This window comes from Aegilops tauschii, chromosome 1 (genome assembly GCF_002575655.3).
Source record: "Aegilops tauschii subsp. strangulata cultivar AL8/78 chromosome 1, Aet v6.0, whole genome shotgun sequence".
Classification (NCBI taxonomy): domain Eukaryota; kingdom Viridiplantae; phylum Streptophyta; class Magnoliopsida; order Poales; family Poaceae; genus Aegilops; species Aegilops tauschii.
The window spans coordinates 485,547,631-485,570,825 of NC_053035.3; the positions used below are offsets into that span (position 1 = coordinate 485,547,631).

At 45.9% G+C, this 23,195-nt stretch overlaps 3 protein-coding genes across 3 annotated transcripts; 2 read left to right on the forward strand and 1 right to left on the reverse strand.

Moving 5' to 3' along the window:
* Positions 1 to 16,086: 16,086 nt before the first annotated feature.
* LOC141026113 (uncharacterized) lies at positions 16,087 to 16,897 on the reverse strand. Its single transcript, XM_073502086.1, has one exon. It carries the CDS (start codon positions 16,864 to 16,866, stop codon positions 16,312 to 16,314), a length of 555 nt encoding a protein of 184 aa, XP_073358187.1. The 5' UTR covers positions 16,867 to 16,897; the 3' UTR covers positions 16,087 to 16,311.
* Positions 16,898 to 17,740: 843 nt separating this feature from the next.
* LOC109732963 (chlorophyll a-b binding protein of LHCII type 1) lies at positions 17,741 to 19,438 on the forward strand. The gene is made up of 2 exons (XM_073502088.1): positions 17,741 to 18,664; positions 18,866 to 19,438. Exon 1 carries the CDS (start codon positions 18,155 to 18,157, stop codon positions 18,635 to 18,637), a length of 483 nt encoding a protein of 160 aa, XP_073358189.1. The 5' UTR covers positions 17,741 to 18,154; the 3' UTR covers positions 18,638 to 18,664; positions 18,866 to 19,438.
* LOC141039173 (chlorophyll a-b binding protein, chloroplastic-like) lies at positions 17,837 to 18,151 on the forward strand. Its single transcript, XM_073506488.1, has one exon. The coding sequence runs from the start codon at positions 17,837 to 17,839 to the stop codon at positions 18,149 to 18,151; it is 315 nt and encodes a 104-aa protein (XP_073362589.1).
* Positions 19,439 to 23,195: the final 3,757 nt, after the last annotated feature.

Sequence of the window (23,195 nt, forward strand, 5' to 3'; positions counted from 1 at the left end):
CTTGACCTCATCCTCATTAGCTTCCTCAAGGCAAGTACCAAAGTGCCATGCAATCCACGTGAAAGGAGCACCGGCTGCGACTCTTTCCTTCTTCTTGCCTTCTGCTTCTGGTTCCCGAGGCTCCGGAGGAACCATACCGATAAGGGCATGCATCTGCGCGTGCCACCCATCAGAATCGGTGTTCATACATAGAGGATTCCCATCGATAGGAAGACCGGTGATCATAGCAATATGCTGGAGCGTCACGGTCATCTCCCTGGTCCGAAGATGGAAACTGTGTGTCTCCGACCTCCAATGATCAATAAGCGCAGTGAGTGCTGCAACATTGTTGGGTGGCGTCGACCGGCTGACCAACTGAATGAAAGGGAGAAGTCCTGTCTCCCTTACATACGGTGTGTACCGCTCATCATAGCGCATCCACCCGAGGTTGACCCCGTGAGACCGAAGCTTCAGAGGTGCAAGCTCCTACAAACAAACAAATCATAAAATTACATATGGGGCATTTGTGTTTGAAATAAACATGAAATTCATAACACCGGCCACTTTCATTACTACCCGCTGCTCCATCGAAGCGTACGACCGGTGTTGTTTGTCCAAGTGATCATCGAGAAGCCAAACCATCCTAACAATTTGAAAAAAAAGCTTTCTTGTCAACACGATTATCTTTTGAATACATGTAAACTAAAGTACACCTACTAGATGCAAAATTCAAAGCATATGTATGCAAAGCATTCTTGTCAATACAAGTATAATTTCAACACAAATAAACTAAACTAGGCCTACTTCATGCAAGATTAAATACAAATCTCTTTTCCATATAAAAATAACATGTCAACCTATGTATCCAAACCATATATTTTCAATAAACTAAACTAAACTAGGGTTGCAAAATTAGGTACATGCAAGATTATAATACATGCAACATTCAAATCTAATCAAATCAAACAAGGGTTCCTCAAAATCTTCAAAATAGCATACATTATATGGATAGAAAGAAGGGGATCGGAGGAGGGTACCTTCTAGGAAGGATTGGTGAAGGAATCCACGGACCAAATCGTCAGATCTGATGGATTTGGGAGAGGGGATTGAGAGGGGGAGAGGAGAGGGCCGCCGCCGTGGCTTCTTCTGGTTCTGTAACTGGTGGCAATGGGGTGGGTGGGGGAGGAGAGGGCCGCCGCGGCTGGATGTAAGTCACAGTGCAGCGCCCGAGGGCTAGGCACTGCACATTACATGTGTGGCGCCTAGCTCGGAGGCGCTGCACTGCTGGGTGCGGGGCCCAGGCCTGCCACGATGGACAGAGGTGCAACGCCCCCGGGCTAGGCGCTGCACCGTAGAGTGTGGCGCCGGCGTGGCAGGCGCCACACAAAAAGGTCAGGGGCGTGAAATAGTTTCACGGGCAGTTCATTCTGTGAATTGATTTCATCCCGAGGTCAAAATTGTCAAATTAGCCGGGAAACCCTAGTAATGGGGAATTTCGTGCTCACTTATCAGGGCATCTCCAATCTCCAATACATGACCAAGGGCATTGTTACAGTCGGCCGATGGATATTTTTACAAGCCGCCGCATCGGCTGTTAGGCTAGTCATAGGGATAATAGGGATAGGGATAATAACATAACATATCCCAAGAAAAATTTGCTTATGTGGCATAGAGTTAATAAGGAGATAGATGCTTGTGGTAACATAATATGTTACTGTAACATAACACACCCTGAGATAAAATGAGTCTATATCTCAATTAGTGAAGGCTTGCATGTTACCATCCATATGTTACTACATTATAAAGGTAGTAACATAGACTAGTAACATATGCATGTTACTAGTTTAAGTTACTCCCACTATGACCAGTCTTAGATACTTAGAGCATCTCCACTCGGGATCGACGCCCCCCAAGCACCTTTTTTAGCACCGTCGATAAAAAAGTCCCAGTCACGCCCCCAAGACATTGTTTTGTGCCGGATTTGAGCAAAAATAGCCCTGGCGACCCCAGACCAAAGGCGTCCGGCGCTATTTTGTGCACGGTCAAACCCCACCAGTCAGCCTCTCTCCTCTCTCTCTCCTCCCTTTTTCTGCTAGGCTCACCCCACCCACTTGCATGAAAAAAGAATCTCTCCTCTCTCTCCGCAAGCAGAGCTCCTCGCTCCGGCCACGCTTGCCGCCACGCCTCCTCGCCGCCGTCTCCTTGTTGCCTGCCGAGCCCTCACCCTGGTCGCCGCGTGCCCTTGCAACGCCTCCTCAGCTCCAGCCAGGGGTCGATGCACTCTGGGTGGAAGGCGTGCAAGCAGTGCGGCAGCAACCGGAGGTCTTCGGCCTCCTCGAACGCCATCAGGCAGACGACACACTCCAGCACACCCCTGCCGATCTTGTGCCACCACCGCCAGGTCCAGCCTGCGCTTCCCCCTCCCGGACACCCCGGCCCCAGCCTCGACGACATTGGCCCCATGCGGCGCGGTGTTCTCGGCGAGGCGGCACTAGTTGATGTAGCCGCAAAAGAAGAGCGGGAAGAAGAAGGCGATGATGGCCACGGTGATGGCCGTTGACATGGTGCGCCCAAACGGCGTGGGCCTGGGCGCCGCCGCCGTCGCCCTGGACTGCGGCACCGGCGACGGCGGCAAAGACTCCGCCATTCCTGCGCCGGCGCGGGCGCCAAGAAGGCAAAAAAGGACGAGGAGGTATGGACGAACGCTAGCCCGTCGCGCGGTGCACCGGCTGGAGGCCTACCACTACGTCACATGGCCTCCCTCCCGCTCCACGGCTCCCCAAGGCTATACCCCATCAGCATCTGGCGCATGCGTCGGCGCATCCAGGCGCGGCGGCACAGGCGGAGAGACAGCAGCACCAGCAGCAGGAGCACGCGGCGATGAGGAGGCCAGCTTCGGGTGGCCCGGCAGCTTCAAGCCGCCACCACCAGCAGCAAGAGCACGCAGCGACGAGGAGGCTAGCTTCGGGTGGCCCGGCAGCTTCATGCCACCCCCTCCTTCACTCAGGCCCCAAGCCTGGCGGTGTGGGGGTGCGAGCATCTCCACGCGGTGGCGCATGGGGAAGAAGAGAAAGGGGATTCCGGCACTCCGGCGTGGTGGTGGCGGTGCGGTGGAGTGGGGAGATGAGAGCGATGGAACATTGGGAAGAAGAGACAGGTGTGTGGATGGGGGCGGCTGGAAAAATTATTATCCCCAATGCAAAATTCTGCAGGGGCAACCCCAGGAGGCCGAAAAAAGGCGTCTTGGGGGCACAACGGAGCATCTCCACCTGTCCCCCAGGAGCATTTTTTTGGCGCCGGCGGACGACAAAGTTCCGCTCGCGCTCCATGAGCTCGATTAGTATCGGATTTGGTCAAAATTTCGACCGGCAAACCAACCCCAAACCCAGGATCCTCGGGGGCAGCTGAGGAGGAGAGAGACACTGTTTCGCATGTAATTTGGCTCACCGCCATCCTCCCACTCCCTCTCTCCTCACTTTTCCTCCGAGGCCCACCCACGTGCTGCTCTCTCTTCTCTTCTCTTCTCTTCTCCTTCTCTCCCCCCACCAACTCCCACACCCACACAGAACGCATCGCCCAGCACTCCACCGCCCTCGCCTCACCGCGCACAGGTCCGAGACAAGCTCGGCGCCGCCGCCACCTCCTCGCCGCGGCATCCCAGCTCCGCCGCAGGGTGAGCAGCGACACCCTCCGCGGCATGCCAGGAACGGGTGAGCTTGTGGTTCGCAGCAGGGCGGGCAGCCACGGCGGGGTGCGGGCCCAAGCGGGGCACGGTCGAGCTCCGCGGGGGCGGGCGGTGCGAGCTCAGCATTGTGTGGCGCGTGCGGTGGGCGCCGGTGCGGCGCCGACGCGGGCGAGCTTGGCGGCGAGCGGCGAGGCGGCGGTGAGCGGCAAGTCTGCTCAGGAAGTGAACGCGGCGCAGACGCGGGCATGTGGGCGCGCGCGACGAGCGCTGCAGCGGCGGGCGAGCGAGCTAGCGTGGGGCGGATGTGGCGGCCGGCGCGACGAGCGAGTGAGGCGGCCAGGCGGGCGAGCGACGGGGCACGACGGGCACGCGCGGGTCGATGGCGAGGGACAATGACGGCACGACACGCACACCTCCAGCACGACGGCGGGCTCCGCGGTGCGTGGCGCCGACTTGCTCAGGTACTGGAAGGCGTGACCTTGGGGCTCAACTACTTGGAAACTTTGCCCTCCCCCCCCCCCCCCCCCCCGAGCAAAATTAGCGCCGGCAAATCTTCATCCGGCACAAAAATCGTCCCTGTGGGGGCACAACGGCTGGAGATGCTCTTAGATCCAGCACAATCCAATGATCCAGCTACTTCATTGTAATAAACATAGTGTTCTAAAGCATTTTGTAAGAAAGCTCATATTGTAAAACCATTTGCAACAGAGTTGTTGCATATTTTTTTTCGTCTTCATCTTTTTCAACATAGATAATGTTGCAATTGCACCGTGCATGATGTTGTAGTTTTTTTTGACGATGAATGATGGTGTCGCACCAGCACCGTCGTCGTTGTCGTCGCTGTTTTGCAACTCCGTCATTGTTGCGGAAACTCGTCAATATGCGGTGGCACAATCGGACATGGACAACTTCCGTTGGTGACGTTGCGGATTTTTTTTCGTCTTCACTTTTTTACATCATGAGAGTTGTTGCGGAAGAAATTTTTACAACATAGATGATGTTGGAGAAAACTTTCTTTGCTACGCAAGCATGCGTCGCACGGAACTGCTAGAAATAGTACTAGATGGATCATGCAAGACACACAGGAAGGAGGCTGCGGACGCTTGCTTGTGATCCACCGGCTGAAACCAAGTGTTTCCGTAAACCAAATTGTGGTTGGAATAAAATATACATCGTAAAAAATGCTTTTTTACATCACCAAAAACATTCAACTTCAATAGATGATATAAAATAGGGCAGCCGCAACCGCTCCAATAGACGATGTAAGGCCAATGCACAACAACAACCAACAACAACACATATTTGAATCGAAATCATCCCAAATTAATCTTTATAAGGAAACATCAACAATTTCATCACACACATTGCATATGAATTTGGCAAAAATAATATGTCAAACTTTTCAAGATCATCACATTCATAATGAACAATATATCAAATTCAACATCAAAATAATAAAATCATAGTCTCATAGTGCATCATAGCAAACATAGTTTACGGTCCAACAAATAAAAGTGTATATAAACATAAATATAAACATAGCCTCACAACTTCTATCTTCTCTGTTGTCACTTGGCACATTGTGAACATTGGCTTGAAGATCATCATTGACTTCTTTCTCGCCGTTGTCACTTGCACATTGTGAACATTGGCTTGTGATCCATCCATGCCGCCACCTGCACCAAAGACACCTCCCATGCCACTCATGTTACCACGCACCATATCCACCTCCCATGTTAACACCATAGCCACCTCCCATCATGTTCATAAAGCTGACCATTCCTCCTCCCATGTCGCTACCCATGCCACTTGTTGCTCCTCCCATGCCACCCATTGTTCCTCTGAAGCTACCCATCAAGTCCCTCATGATCATGGTCTTCTTCATGATCATTTCATCGCGACAGAAGCTCCACAAATGCTTTTTTGCTTCGGTTGAGGCCACTTGTGTCCATGAAAATAAATTTCTCCACTTTCTCCTCCACCGACTTAAGCTATTCGTCCGCCACCTTTCTCTCCTCTAGCTTGACCTTCCTCTCCTTGGCCGCCACCTTCTTCTCCTCGGTGTCTGCCTTCCGCCTCTCGGCCTCCGCCCTCTCCTCCATTTCCTTCAATTTCAAGAGCTTTTTTCTTTGACATACTCTTTTCTTGCAATGACGACGGCTTCAAATCCTTCTTTAAGATCATTGTCTCGGCCTTTGAACCCTTTGCTTTTTTTATTTCGATTGGGCCTATATGCTTTGGCAACCGAGTGAGGAGTGGGGCTCCTTCTCACCTCCTCACCACCACCATCATCTTCTTCTTCATTGTCACGATCGACAACCAAGGTCTTCCTCCTTGTAACTTCAAAAGCTTCCCGATTCTTCCACTTCTTCTCATCCTTGAGATCTTTATAGCAATGTTGGAAAATGAACGGTTTTCCTTTCCTCTTCTTCTTATCCCCATTCTTCCCTCTTTGTTAATATAAAATACAAACAAAGTAATTTGGCTCTATTATGCCCACAAGAAAAGTACAAAACACAAGCAAAAGTGCAAAAGTAGAAGAGCCGTGACAATTTTTCCAGTGATACAACTAACAACATAAAGCAATGGAGACACGAACAATACTCTACAAACTTGGCGAGTAATTCAAATGTCGTGTACACTAGTGATCCGTTATGTAGGTCACAAATTATAGATGTTTTGCACACTTAATCATATGTATTATCTCATTTGGCTGTATTTAGTAACCATTCAATTTTCTTTGCATTTTTATGGAAAAAAGAGTCCAACAAATTTTTTGGCAAAAACAAATTGGATTTTGTCAAGTGGTCTCATCGTGGGCGTATTAGTGAGGCCAATAAGTGTTGCAACAAATGGCGAATGTTTGATTGACCTTGGCTTCAAAAAGGTTTGATCCACCATCATGTGAGCACGATTAGATGGGCTCGGAGAGGTTTGCGATGAACAAACCATGTCATTTTCATGCCACGTTGACAATAATGGGCATGGTTTATGTCTTACAGCGTTGGTGATCACTAGTTTAACCTCACATTTGAACTTGCCAAGTGATGATGTGGACTCGTGTTTACTCTTCGAACAATGCGTATGTAGGATCTTTTTGAAGCACCTTGTGAGAATAGCACTTCCATATCGTGTACACTAGTGATCTATTAAGAAGGCTACACATTTATACTCGTGCACACTTGTAACATCTAGTTTACTCATTTTCCATTTCACGTTGACAATAATGGGCATGGATCATGTCTTATATCATTGGTGTTGGAGATATGCCCTAGAGGCAATCATGTGATGATGATATTTCCATATGTATTCATGAGTCCTTTGTATTGTCCTTGAACATCATCAATGATATGTATCAATAAGTATGTGACTTGTTTGTGGAACTATGTATTGTATGATGATTGTTTTAATGGTCCCTAGTTGATAAGGTTATGCGGACACATATCCTTGACTAGTATACGACTCGGTTGATGACTATGTTTCACAAGTCATGTGCATGGAGATGCTAAACCGATAGTATGGGCTCGGGGATGGAGATCACCGAGCCGGACAGACCCACTTTGAGACGCAGCGAGATATAGTCATCTGTTAGTCTCAAGTGCAATGTCTATGCCATGTCCTAGACCTGAGGTCCTCGCATGTTCTCGGGATGAGGATCGACTCACTTAGGGTCTATCAAACGCTACTCCGTAACTGGGTAGTTATAAAGGTAGCTTTCAGGTGAGTCGTGAGACATGCCGCGAGACATGGTTGACCAAGATGGAATTTGCCCCTCCTATTTGGAGAGATATTCTCTGGGCCCTCTCGAGTGATCAGATTCAGAAAGCATGGCCATGCGACTTGGGTTAAGTGTTAACCCAGTTCGGGAATCTGTATCATGGTTTCGAGAAGAGAGGTCGAGCTAACACAAGGGTGACAAGTACTCGCCTTGAGCTCGACAACAAATATCGTGAGGCAAAAGGAATGTTGCATATGCCACATCGTTGAGGTTCGTCAAACGACTTTACGCCCACATGGGAGTTGGCACGTTCTGCTAGGAGCCGCTACCAACTATCGACTCTGGTCGTGTCCATGTGTACGTGAACCTATAGGGTCGCACACTTAAGGGGCTACAGCCCATTCGTATTGGATCTGAGTGGAAAATGGATGTGGACTCCTAGTGGGCTCAAGTGTTGAGCCCACCTCGGAGGTCTATATAAAGGGGAGTGGGCACACCACTTAGGGTTGATCGGATTGAACCCTGGTTAGCCACCGCCACTCCCCATGCCCATGCCCCGCGACCGGACCTAGCAGTCCGCCGCTCGACGTTGCTCCCCGTACGTGTGGATACCTTGGAGGCATCGCATCTGCGGTGCTTGGACGAACCGTTTGAGGGAACCGCGAGGTGTCGTTCGCGGGAGATCACCGTTCACGGGTCTTCGCTATTCGCGGGAGATCGGCAACGCGAGGAGGAGACGGCCCGGGAGATCGGCTACACGCATCACCAACTCTACTTCCGCTGTGGTGACTGCGCGTCTAGTGGTAAACCCGATCCCGTGATCTATTTCCAGCAGCATGATCTTGGGTGCGCGGTAGAAAATTTTATTTGGCGCTAGCGTAGCGTACCGCGTGTTCCAACAATTGGTGATCACTAGACCTCACTGAACTTGCCAAGTGATGATGTGGACATGTGTTTACTCTTCAAACAATTCATATATATGATCTTTTTGAAGCACCATGTGAGAATGTCATTTGAACGTTGTTTACATTAGTGATCCATTATGTAGCCTACACATTATAGATGTTTTGCACTGACGGTGTGTGATCCCATCAGTACCTGAGGTAGGGTACCTAGCATGGCTGGAAGTCTTAGATTGGAGGTTACAGAAGGGTTTTGCCCAGGTTCGGGCTTCCAGTGAGGATTAATACCCTACATCCTGCTTGTTATTGTTATTCATGGTGGGTAAACCCCATGCGAGGGATTAAAATGATGTATAGAGTGCTACCGAGAGTTTAATCTACTAGATGACCCGTTGCGCCGATGGCGCAAGGGCCGAGAGTAAGGCAAATATTGAAAGAGTGAACATAAATATATTTAGGGGCAGATTGATACACATGGATTATTCATGATACATAGTGTTCTAAGAAGCTTGCAATAGAATATTTACAATGCTATTAGGAAGGAAGGTAGATAGGGAGAGATACATCTTATAGGCATTATGCTTGGTGGACAATCGGCGCTGAAAACTTGTTCACGCAATTGTTCATAGTGGTTGTGGTTTAATGTTTTCATTGTTCATAACAGAAATTCCTTCAACGTCATCATCCAAGCTCCAGTAGTACTTGTTTGTTTGTTGGAATTCATACTCTGATTGCGTGGCTGTATCAGTGAGACGATCAGCAACATATCTTACTTGCGACAATATATGATTCAAATCAATGTCTTTGGATGTTGACCCGGCCGTGAAGTTGCTATCTATTATACGGTAAAGTTCCTTTGCTGCCATGTGATCTCCACCAAGGCTATGGCACTGCTAAAATAGTCTATTAGGTTGTCCTTTTCTTTTTGCTGATGCTTAAGAGCTTCACACTTCTGCTGGAGCAGTTGCATCTTGTCGTAGTTTATGTCCTGCAGCACTTTACTGTGGATGCTTTTCATGTATTTGAGAGCTTCGTTTGCTAGTTGGTCTTCAGCATCTTCTAGTTTGTTGGATACATGGATTGATATTGATTGTCTTGGAAGGTTGTTGTCCAGTTGATGCTTGGAGGGATAGAAGTGAATAGTTGCGTCAAGACCAATTGCTCTTGCCTTCTGTCGAGTACACTACATTTGGGAGGCCTAGCTGCTGCATCATAGCATCGAACAACTCTGATTTTTTTTCCATCACTATAGGCTGATGACAAAGAAGAAGATAGTATGAGTAATCGTATATGCATCACGTGAGAAGATAATAAAATGATTCAGAACAGCAGGGGTCTGATTTTTTTTGTAAGTGGTGTTGTTCATTAGTAAGAAGAATTGTTTATGTTTTTCATGGAGGAGTATTTAACAGAGTATGGAAGTGGACATGATGGTAACCATGTTTTTGCCTGTTTTTTTATGATACAGGTGGGCATTCAAAGATGAATGAAATCATTTACTATATGGGTCCAACAAAGCAACACTACTGTTAGAATGATTCAAAATCAATTGGTTATGGGCTTTTACATAGCAGCATGAATTGAGGACTCATACTTAGTAAGCAAAACAAGGAGTTAAACTAACAGATGTGTAACCAGAAAGCACAAACATCTCAATCACAAAACATGCATGTAGCAAGTTTTGAGCTCCATAACTGGGCTAAGATACATAATATAATTACAGACATGGAATTAATCTACCAGGGTACTTGAGTGAAAAGAAGTTAAATTAACAGTCAATGATGCAAATAGTACATTGAACTTTCTTTATCTAAGAACCTAAATTTTGTGTTCTTCGCATCTTCGGTAGCTGCAGCAGCAGCAGCATCATCAACATCTTGCTTAGTTTCCTATCATGACATGGCGATGCTCATCAGGTGAGTAATGTGCAAAAGGGGAAACAATAAGAGTGTAATTGAACATGGAGGGTCAACAAAATCTCCAGCGAAAGCGCCTTTTCCAGTTTTGGTAGGATCTTTAGGCACAGCCGCAGATGATGTAGTTCCCTTGGTCTTGGAAGGCGAAGTGGAGAGCCTATGACCAACATTCCTATGGCACGGTGATTTGCTGCATTTAAACATAAAAGTATATTAGACGTTACCAAACTGACAGAGCCAGAAAGGTATAGCAGTGCACAAGCCTGATTGAAATACCTAGGTATTTTAGTCACAGGAGCTTGTCCCTTGCCTTTCAACCGCTCCATACTTGAAGCATATAATCAATCAAAACACATGGTAAACAACATTTTCGCCTTACAAGACACCACAATTAAAAGTGGATATAGTCATTTACATAGTCAAAGGCCAAAGCGTAATTTTCAGAAAGCAAAAGATAAGTAAGCAATATAATTTCCCTATGCAGGAAAGATGACAAAATATACTATGTTTTCCTTATACTGCAGGTTGCAAATTCGTACATGTCTCACAAAAAAATGAATTAATTCAACAAGCTAATCTAGCAAATTATTGGCACACGAAAATTAGTGAAAAAGCTAAAACATCCACCACAGCCAAGCAATCACACGTTTTGAATACCCTTTTAGCTCAACCACATGCACCATTGAGAAAGATGTTAGGCTACTAAATATTGAGAAAGATCTTAGGATACATACTTGATCAACGACTAAATGGATTCCAAAACTTGAATGTATTTTTTTTTCATAAAACACAAATCAAAAGCTTAAAAAAGTTCTAGGTCTGATATGTTCTTGGGCTTATGTACAGGAGACTATTCATATTACCATGTCAATGAAACATAGTAATGATAGTAAAATAGATAAATCCCAGAATAGTAAAACATTGGATACATGTATAAGTAGAAGTAATTTGAGGTGTGCCAACGACACACTTAACTTGGAAGGTAGAAGGAATGATTGAATGAACAATACAGCCTTGAACTATACTCCATTTAGAAAAGTATGACTGAAACCAATGCACAGCTTTAATCGGATTCCACATATACATAACAGTAATTTGCCACTTGCAAAAGAAGAAGCTACCAAAATACAACAACCGTAAGGAATTTTCTCAAAATACTGGTATTGACTATTGAACCAACAAGAAGTATTAATTCTATTACCTGGTAAACTGACAAGGATATGAAAGAACATATTAGGCATCCGGGGACCAACTTCATCTTTGTTGTTATTTAATTTATGAATAGGAAATTATATATTTTAGTGGCAAATGAATAATTTCTGCAATTGGTAGTATGCAGCCATACTATTGTGTACTACAATAGAGAAAAGAGCATGGAAGTGGATATGTTTTACCAGAGAAAAATCATAGAAACACACTATGTTAGACACGGTAAAAAAACAAAACCATCTTGCTAGTACGACCAATAAGCAGGAAAAAACTTGAATAATAGTGGAAGCAAGGTGAAATGTAAATTTATTTGACATTGCAGTTATTACTACAACAAAAATGGTTTACAATACCAACGAACCTATGAGAGGAAGGCAACAAACAATACGATAAGCCAAGGCCCCTGCTAGCAACTGAGGAAAAAGGTGGCAGCACAAAAAATGCAGTAGACACAACAAATAAATAACGGAGAGGCAGCGAGCAGACAAAGTCCTCAGAGCCGCGGGAAGGTGGTACAGAAAAATCACATATGCTCCTGCCTTCATGAGCTAAGAAAGCATGGCTAAAAAATTCAGACCTCATTTTATCTCATCACGTCTAGTACAGAATCCTGACCCTGAAACATGCAGCAAAAAAATCAGATATAGTTCAGCCTTTATGAGCTGAAACGCATGGCTAAAAAATTCAGATTGAGAGACAGAGGAGGTTGGCTACACCCCAAATTAACAGGAACCAAAAATTCCATTATTATGCATGTTTACAGAGGTAGTATGTAGTATGCCTTTTCAATTTTGATTGTACAATATCGATTTGCAGTTTGCAGAGAAACATGAAAATGAATAGCTGTGAAGTTGCTCCAGAAGTTACTGACTGCAAACATCAAATAAGACTATACCTCCTATGATTCTGATAAAAGTTGTCAAGTTGGTAGTAGGCGTAAATTGGCTGCTTCATATCCTTTGTAACCTGCATGGTAACACCCAGATCTCATTTTAGCTAAGAGACTGATAGAAGGTGCTTGCTGCTAGCTGCACACGCAACACAATTCTATAAACTTGAAAAAAAATACTGTAAGAAAATTGTTCAGTTATGTATTACCGTGAGAGTCCTTGTGCACTCTTTGGATATAGTCTCATTCTGGATGTACGCAAGCTTATTATCAGTCATGTTAGGTGGGACACATGCATGATCAAACCGATCAATGATCTCAACAACCTGCAGTCAGTCAACATAAGTGAAGTCAGAAACTGCCAATGTGTGTATATATGTTAACACAAGGTGTAAAAGATACTCAGCGCCGTACATCTTGTGCAGCCAAAGATTACACCCACAAACAAGAAATCTCTCTACGGGCCAGCGCGCTGGATGTTTGCCTGAGAGCGAGGATGGAGCCAGAGCACTCGACACCGGATCAAAGACGCGGCTGCTGCTCCCCTCCTCTGGATCAAGGCCACGCCCTCAATTGTACTACAACAGAGAAAATTTGGCAATGAGCCAGGAAGTGGATATGCTTTAATAGACACGGTAAAAAAAACTAACAACTAACAACTAATAGATCGGGACATGAACTGGAAAATAAAATTGAGAATCAATGTCAACATAATAATCCCAATTCTGGTGAACTAAAGACAACCAAAGACACATTTGCAATTCACAGCATGGAACCCATTGCCTGCCTAGGAGAAACACCAATGGCAGAGAGGTCTGTCACAACCTCAAACATAAATGACAAGAGATGAGTTCAAACTCCAAACTGAATCTTCAGCTGCCATAGTTCTTAAAGATTGTTCTGCACACATGTGTTTAGAAACACCATAAATCAAGGAGTAAAAAGAGAGGAAGAAGATGAGACCTTGCTACTCCTTACCTCATGGCCGTCCCGCTCATCCTCCCCAGCTCCATGCCCACCACAAAGACCACGCCGCCCCCTGCTCTCCTATGGTAGCGACCTGCACGCGCCCGAGCGGCGCCTCTTCGCAGCTCGACACCGCCACCACCGCTCCTCTCGCCTCTTTGCAGCTCGACCCCGCCACCACCGCTCCTCCCCTTCGCGTTTCTCCTCCTCCCGCGTAGGATCCATGGCTTCATGGCGGCGGCTGGCTCGAGGTGGGGGAGCGGCGGCTCCATGGCGGCGGCTGGTTCAAGGCGGGGAGCGGCCGACGCGGCGTCGGAAGAGACATGGTGGTGGTGGTGGTGGTGGCGGCGAGCATGGAGAAGGGGAGAAGGGGGCGCGGCGGCGGCAGGAGAGGAGGCGGGGGTCACAGGGGAGACGCGGGTTAGGTCACAGGCATCGCTACAGCTGAGGAGCGGGGACGGGATGGGAAGAGACGAGGGAGAGAAAGGGGGAGATATTTCTGCTAACCCACGTTCGATCCGCTGCCTCCACTCACTGCCCAATCCCACGGCCCCGCTGCCTCCACTCGCTGCCTGCTCGGGCACTATTCATGGCCTACGTGGATGGCTTGGTTGTGACTACCACCCCTTTCATCTTTTATATGTTCAATGATAATAGATGGGAATGCGAGCCCTTAGCCCTTCCCTTATTTACATGGTGGGGGCTAGGGTTTTACAAAGAGGGATATGCGATCTAGGTCGCCGTCAGTGTAGACTTGAGGGCCAAGATGGTCTGAAGATGCCCATCTTCTCTGGGCTCCTTCATGTCTTCTTCTTTCACAAATACTTTCATAACTTAACTTAAGATAGCTGACCACACATGTCATGTGGTTGGGCTCCTTCCTGTCGACAGGTACACGGTTGGCCTTCTAGGCCCTTGGGCAGGCCTGCTGATGGGCTTCCTGTGGATGAGCCACTCTCGGTGTATTACACCATCATGCACACTTACTCATGTGTCATATCTCATCTGGTTGTTTCTAGTCATCATTCGGGTTTTCTTTGCATTTTTTATGAAAAAATGAATCCAATACAAATGTTGGTAAAAAAAATGGAATTTTGTCAATGGGTCTTATCGTGGGCGTATTAGTGAGGTGAAGAAGTCTCGCAACCGATGGCGAGTGTTTGGTTGACCTTGGAGGTTTGATCCACCGTGATGCAAGTAATTGGCGCGGAGATCGTGAATTTCGTTATATATGCTGCTTACGAGCATTCCCTAAACGGCGCTCGTTACAGGCATGGGCGCACACCATCTAACGTGTTTTTCTGTTTTGTCTTAATCCGCAAAAAGGTCGCTTTTAGGATTCGAACCAGCTACCACCTTCGTCAAGGAATGCCAATGTAACCACGTGGCCGCCAGGCGGGATCTGATTACCTTTTAACTTTTTCTTCTATTGTTCGTTCTTCTTCCTTATTCCTTTTTTTCGTTTTACTTTTTAAAATTTTTGTTTTCTTTTTTTCTTCGTCTTGGTCCGATGAATTGGTTCGCAAATACATGAACGCTTTCTTCAAATCAATGAACTTTTTTTAAAGTTTCGATGAATTTTATCATTTTTTTTGTAATTTTTCTCAAAATCGATGAACTTTTTTCATAATGGATGAACCTTTTTTGAATTTTGATGAATTTTTTTCAAATCAATGAACTTTTTTCTCAAGATTTGTGAACTATTTTTTCAAACGGATGAACCTTTTTCAAAATTGATAGACATTTTTTCTCAATATCGTGAACTCTTTTTCAAAATCGATTATTTTTTTCAAAACAAATGAACTTTTCTTTAATTCATGAACTTTTTTCAAAATATTTTCCAAAAAAGTTAAAAATCAAAGCGCTACAGTAAACGGTGACATGTGTAATAAATTACGCGGCTACGAAGTACTTAAAATGTTCGCCCTGTAATTGGTCGCAGCGCAAAGTTGGTCAGGTGGTTAGTAACTCGTCCGCTGTTCTCATGGCTCGCTGAGAACCAATTTTAGGGTGTTTATGTGTGATATTACTCATATTACTAGTAACTACAGTAGCTATGTTACCACTTTCCTTCATTTTTTCATTTATTGCTTGACACATCATCTATTTTATTTAGATATGTGTGATGTTACTACCTATGTTACTCCCACTATGGGTAGTCTTAGCACCCCCGCCGCATAACATCACAACTTTATGGGTCGTATTTGTCTGACCGTTTGCAGCTAATTAATATTCTTTTTACCTTTTCCCTCAAAAAAATTATTATTTTTAGATTTTTGAAGAACATAAATTAATATACACATATATTTAAAATAATTAAATATGTTCGGAAACTACTAAAAATATGGGAAACACTTACCATTACCCGGCGGATCATAGCAGCCGCGTCCGCCACCTTCTCTGCATGACACGCGTCTAAGTGAAGGCCCGCATACTATCCTTCGTCGAACTAGGTTATGCAACTGGGCCTATACTTATGAAACGTATGTGTTGTTGCAATGGTCTACGACGGGTCTACGTTTTGCAACAGAACTTCCCTTGCAAAACAATGCTTATGAAATATATGCTGGTTGCAATGGTCTACGATGGGTCTAGGTTTTGCAACAAAACTTCCCTTGCGCAATTTTTCTACAACAAGACCTCTTTATATTGGTCGTCACCAACTGGTAACAAAAATCCAGCTTCATTCCTCTTTTAATTTCTTGGCATGTACTTCCTCCGTTCACAAATATAAGATGCTTTTTATATTTTAATATAGATTACATATGGACTGCAATGAAATAAGTGGGCCAACACAATAGAGCATGTCTATATACATCTGATTCAAAGAATTAGAACATCTTTATTTTTATGAACGGACCCTGCCTCTGCATCAAGCGATGCACACAACCACTCATTAAACAGAGAAAAAGTGTCAAAGTACAAATAAGTACATCATGGTAATGCAGAATATATCAAAATCCAGAAGCCTGTGCTCATAGACACGATGGAAATCCACCAATGAAGAAGAAACAAAATAAAAATTAGGCGAGGTACTCCGTACGTTGTTACCAAGTCTTGGTTATGAAAAGGTCCTGCATGACGCCGATCGCTCTCATGACACCCACAAACTTGTCGCGCGTGGCCCGTTCGTCCTCGGTCCTCTCGGGGATTGGCTTCGGGCAGTCTTCCCCGCATGTCGCCCTGAACTCCGAGCTGAAGGACAGCACCCCCGCCTCGTCGCCAGGCTTAATCGCCTCCACTGGGAGCCCCTCGAATGCCTTGGCCACTCTATGAATGTCGTCGATGCAGTTTGCGAGGCATTTGGCGGGGTGCGGGTCCGTGGTGAGCCTGGCATTGGCGAAGCCGTTCGCCATCTTGGCGAGCTTTGCCGCGACTTGCAGGGACATTAGGGGGACGCTGTTCACCTCCGGTGAGCCGGCGGCCATGTTGGCGAGCAGGACGTGTTTGCAAGAGTCTGGCTGTATTGTCTTGGCGCATGTAGATTCGATGGCCTCGATGGTGGGGGCCGAATGAACAACCGGGGCGATGGCGAGGCCGAAAGCACCGAGCAGTGCCAGGGCTAGTGCCGGGGCCGGCATGGAAGGCATTGCGATGGGCATTGTGTGTGGTGTTTGATGAGCGAGCTAGTCAGGTCTCGGGTGCTTCCTTATATAACCTGCATGCGTCTGTGCATGAGTCTAGTCTTTATTTTTAGTAGAGAAGCAGGGAACTAGAGATGGAGCTAATTAATTGGTGGTCACGAATCAACTTGGTCTTCCTATCCACACATGTTTCACTGGTTTGCCCTGGGTTCCGCCGTACCTCTAGTATTTTTCAGGGGTTGGACAATCACAAGAGGCAAAGAAACACATATTTACTCTTGTAATCATGTCATGTGTGTGCCGACAGTACGAAAATTTTCTGGAACGATCAAACCCAGCGTTAAGTCGCCAGATATTAATATTTTTTTGAAACGGAGACAAAATATTTGCCTAGTCAGTTAATTAAGCATAAGAGAATTGTCCAGTTAGTTAACGAAAAATCTGGAAAAAAAACCGACACAAATCCATCACACGTGGACTACTCACAGAACATGCAACCCCATAAAAGTACGATCACTCCGACAATCAAACCCAACACGCAAAGAAAACATGCAAGAAGATGCGGCACGATCAGCCAGATATCAAATTTGTTGGGCAAGCGCCTAGTGTGATGTACGTTGGGAAAACTTGCAAGAGGATGCCATCCCGTGCCCGTGGCCTACACATTTTAAGCCAGCGGTCTCTTTCGACTTGTCTTACAAAAGCTGGTCCAGTCACGAGCCTTAGCCCTAACCATAGCCACAAGTACATCTCATCCATTTAAGGCCTCTGGCTGCACCAATGGCATCCAAGCTGCAGATTTCTTTTCACCACCGTCTCTCTTGTCAGCTGTCAGCAAACACCAACCAATTAATTCCTCTATATTCTTGTTCCCTCAAGGCTCAAGCTCTTTAAATAGCTCCCTACAATCTCCTCTTAAACCATCTCCACACACTCAAGCCACACTATTGGAGAACACACAGGGACAACACACAATAAGTGCAGCGCAATGGCGGCCACCACCATGTCTCTTTCCTCTTCGTACCTCGCCGGCAAGGCCGTCAAGAACTTGCCCTCGTCGGCTCTCATTGGTGAGGCACGTGTGAACATGCGCAAGACTGCCGCGAAGGCTAAACAAGTTTCGTCGAGCAGCCCGTGGTACCGCTCTGACCGTGTGCTCTACCTCGGCCCGCTTTCCGGCGAGCCCCCCAGCTACTTGACTGGTGAGTTCCCCGGTGACTATGGGTGGGACACCGCCGGGCTCTCGGCTGACCCTGAGACCTTCGCCAAGAACCGGGAGCTTGAGGTGATCCACTGTCGATGAGCCATGCTCGGTGCGCTTGGTTGTGTCTTTCCCGAATTGCTTGCCCGCAATGGTGTGAAGTTTGGCGAGGCCGTCTGGTTCAAGGCCGGCTCTCAGATCTTCAGCGAGGGTGGCCTCGACTACCTTGGCAACCCCAGCCTCGTCCACGCTCAGAGCATCCTCGCCATCTGGGCTTGTCAAGTTGTGCTCATGGGGGCTGTTGAGGGGTACCGCATTGCTGGTGGTCCGCTCGGCGAGATCGTCGATCCACTCTACCCTGGTGGTAGCTTTGACCCGCTTGGCCTGGCCGACGACCCCGAGGCATTTGCCGAGCTCAAGGTTAAGGAGATCAAGAATGGCCGCCTCGCAATGTTCTCCATGTTTGGCTTCTTTGTGCAGGCAATTGTCACCGGCAAGGGCCCATTGGAGAACCTTGCCGACCACATTGCCGACCCTGTCAACAACAACGCGTGGGCATTCGCCACCAACTTCGTGCCCGGGAAGTAAGACAGGAATGATGGATGCGAATTGTATGTAAGTGTCAGTTGAATTGTAACACCAACATGTAAATTATGAGAACTGTGTGCAAAGACATTGTTTTTTTTGCGTGGGTGCAAAGACATTGTTTGGTTGGTCCACTCCGGAAGTTCCACTGCTCCCCATCTTGTTTTCACAAATCACTAAGCACTCATTGGTAGTCATTCCTAACAGAATATCCATAACTTGTGATGACAGATACAATTAGCGTTGGGGAGCCCCTCTACCTGCCTGCTTGCTGACATTGTCGAGGGTCAAGTGGATTGTTTGTTGTGATGTGATTGCTCTTCTTCTCTGGTGGTGTCTTCTTCGGGTGTGGTTCCGTGCTGCCGGAGTTTTCCTTCTGTGATTACAGTGGTCGGTGAGCACAGTGAAGCGATCTAGGTGTACACTCGGCTCCTTGTTGCCCTTCGGCTTTGCCAGCGGTGCCGCTGTTGTGTTGTAGACTCGGATGTGTGTGACTCTTCGTCCGGGTGTGGACTCGGTCGCTCATTGCCCTTCGGCTACACCAATAGCTTTGAGGCATCATGGATGGTCTCGGTTGATTGGAGCTCTTGGTCTACAATGGTGGTGTTCTCATGCAGCCTTCCGTTCGCGAGGACTATGGAAGATGATGGCATTCCGGTCCTTTTCTTTTTCCCTTCTATTGTGTCAGGTGTAATCTATTTCCTCTCATCCCTGTATTCCTCTGTAATTTCCCGGCTTTGCCGGTTCCTTCTTAATGAGTGAAAAGTAGTGCTGGTACATTTCGTCAAAAGAAAAGAAAACAAATTCAATTAGCTATATGGATCCAATTCACTTGCAAAAACAAAGAGTTATATCGATCCAATGAGCCCAGTTTAAACCTCTAATTTTGCGTCTAACGATCATTCAACACGCTCTCTGTCAGCCTCAGAATCAACCTCAAGCTTTCCATTCATACACCCTTTCATTTCTGCTTGGCCCAACTCTTCTCATACATCCTTCTAAAAACAAAACAAAAAATCTCCCATACATTGACTAAAAAGTTACTTTATCTGTACCTTCCAATTTCTTTGATTTGATTTCCTCGGCTATGATTCTCTCTCGTTTTATTTCATACCGGTGACTGTGGGCAGGGAAGAAATCCAAAGAGTCCAAAAAATTTCTCAAATAGATAACATTGATTTGAGGCACATCAACTTGAACCACAAACCTTCAAATCCAAAATTATATCATGAATGCTGACTGAACTTGACCTCTGGCTACTATTCATATAAAATTTATCATTTTCATTCCTCATACATATATCTGGAAAAAGAAAATTGATAGTTGCAATGTGGTAAGGTTTCCCTGACGATTCTAATCTGTGTTCAGTTCGTGGAGTGATGCAGTACCCATCGTTTATTTATATTTTTGTCTGAAAGGCCACCTCAATATTTTTCATGTAGCCAGAGTAGCGGACACCAATCAGTTTTCTACTGTGAATTATAGAAGTGCACAGCAACACGTTCCGAGCTAACACAGGTAAGAACAAAAGGCTTAGGCCAAGAACAGAGGAATAACTTTTACAGGATATATAGAAATGAAGGTTTCTATCTACTACACTCTTACTCCCTCCAATCCTAAATGCAGGCAATTTTGGACATTGGCATGCATGGTCCTTAATGTGACACTTTGACAATCAGATGTTTTCTAGTCATGGTTATTCGTGTAGAGTATTACAGTAGTCATGATAATTTAGTTGTATCAATTTCATGTTAATTCTGTTAGAACCATAGTCAATGTGAAAATATATGACTTGCTTAAATTCTGAAGTTACTTACTTTTGGGGTATAAGAGTGTTAGGATCCAGCTAGTAGATTCACTCAATCACCATGATTCTAGCTACAAATCATGAATTACAAGTGGATCTCAAGGAAGAAGAAGGGATCAGAGAGCAGAGGAGGAAGAACTCGAACTACAGAGAAGACGCCAGCCAAGCCGGGGCCGAAGCCTTTCCATCCAAGCCCCCCTCCTTCATGGGCAGCACCACCTGTATTTGTAGCGCCTTGCCTCCTAGTTGGGGAGCAGGCCAGGGTCCACAAGTGGTGGCCCATGGACCGGCCCAGCCATAGAAGATAGGGTCCCTCCCCCATAAAATGCGGCTTGCCCTCAAGCCGAAACCACGCCAACCTGCCGGGATCCCATGGTACTTGCAATACCTTCAACGAAGTCGATGTAATCATCATCGTGGGCCGACGGGTACCCAGTCGACAACGGCGTGGAGGTACCGATCTTAGTTGGCACAGACTTGGTCAGAGTAGAATGTGTTGTCGTAGTAGTGATCACAACAGTATGTTGGCGCCGCAGAAGACTGCCCTCCTTCAGTTTCAGCTTGTTTGGAAAAAACCAGAAGAAGTGTTGCTTGCCAGGATCGAATGACAAGTGCAAATTCTGCACTCCACTAGTTCGAGTGGTTGCTACACAAATGTTGCATCGCGCCCACAGAGCATTTTCCATGAGTACGCAACAAATTGCTTCCGGATGATGTCCTATAAGGGCTGCATGATGCCAGCTGACGAAACTGAGCTCTAGAACACTCAAGTACAATGGTAATACGAGGAACAGTTGCCTGGAGTTGTTGGCACTAGCTGAGTATTCTAAATCAATCGGCCAAGCTATTTCCAATTGGAATTTTTCAGAACAGTGTAAAGGTGCAGCAAGTAAGTTCTCACGGTTGTACTTTATGTCTTCCAACAAGTAATTCAAACTGGCATCCACAGGTGATGCATCAAGTATCTTCAGTCTCAACTGCATGTATATCAACCACTGTTCCAAATTTTGAATTGCAGGTACCTCACAAAATAGAGACCTCATCTCAATCGGAGCTTTGAGTGATGATCATGGCTCCTCTGAATAGGAGATAGTAAACTAAATATACGGCAACAAGTCCTTGAATTCGTGCGAATGATGCACTCCTAATTAAGTGAATGGTGTTCCTCTGTTAATGTAAGAACCTCCTGGAGCTTGCTTTGTTCTGAATCAAGGAGTGAAGCCTCTCCAGGAGTCCCAAGGATGCACATAATTTGCAACTAAAGATCGGGCAGGTTGTTTGCCACTAGCAGAATATTGTACGTGAAAAGACCATGCAATTTTCCATTGGATAGCCTCAAAACAACACTGCATATCCCGTCCATTCTTCAACAACATAGAACTCACACATGGCATTGGATAATTCCAAGAGTTTATACCTTCTGAAAATAAGTCCGCAGTCTGAATCTTTCTGAAATGAGGTCATATTATCAAAACACTCGTTGTACATTGATTAACCCAAGTTTTCAGTTCGACAAGGCACCATCTCGTAATTTCGTCAGTTACTACTCCAGTGCAAGAAGACTTATCATTGTCTGACTCCCAAAACCAGCAAGACATCTTCTTTCCCTGGCAAATAAGTGACCATGCAATCTTCCAGTGGATAAGCTCAAAACCAAACCGAATACTATGTAAACTGTAGCAGGAGAGAAACCATGTTTGCAAGAATACGCCATCCAACAATTCCAGCTCAAGAGAACTCCCAACAGAAAATATATTGTACCTCTTCAGCACTAGTCGGTCAATCCCTGGCACTGAATCTCTCCGCAATCGTAGTTCAGTGCAATTGCTGCCATGTGGTTTGGCTGGTGATATGTGACAACAAAGCATTCCAACTAGTCGAAGTCTCGAAGCACCTCTACTTGACTGTAATGCTTCTCCAAAATCTGAACAAGCACAAGATGTTTCCACAGAGGTATCATCCAGAACAACAGACACAGAGGAGAACCACAAAGCAATAATCCACAGTTATAGAATCACATGATGGAGCATCCCCAATAGTGCAAAATATGAATTCTTGCTGTAAATATCCCAGAGGAATTGACCAAGCAATTTCCCACCGAAACGACTTACCATCATTTTGGTTGTCCAAGTACGGCACTGCACTTCTGGTACCCCCAATTATTAATGAGAAACCTTCTTCACGAATATCCAGTAACATGTAACATAATGCAGGCAACAAATATCCAATTGATGGACAAAACTGAAACATTGGTGCCCCATATTCAGATTGCACAACCAAGTGAATATGCTGGAACACAACGCTATGTATACTCGAAGGTGGTGGCCAAGATTGCAACTGAATTGTGTCCTTTGGCAAAAGCACCATGTCGCTCACAGATATTTCAACTTCAAATGAGAGCCATCCATTGTCACTGAACTGCTGCATAAGTGGCCAAAAACTGCAGGATACTCTCAAGTGCATAACAGACTTAAAAAATCGCAGAGAACAAACCCAATAAGGAGTACCCAGCAGATTTTCAACAGTTATAATGGAGTGGTCCTGCTCACAAGGATCGGCAGAAGAAACTAAGCCTTCCATTAATTCGGCATTTGATTCTTCCATTGAAGCACAACCATACCCAGGCTCATATTTCCAATACTTCCAGCACTCATCAGCAGAAAGTAACTCAAAACTAAAGTTTCCAAACTCCACATGCAAATAATGGTAACCAGAGGAACTAGATGTACTCAAGGTAATTCTGGTAGCATAGTA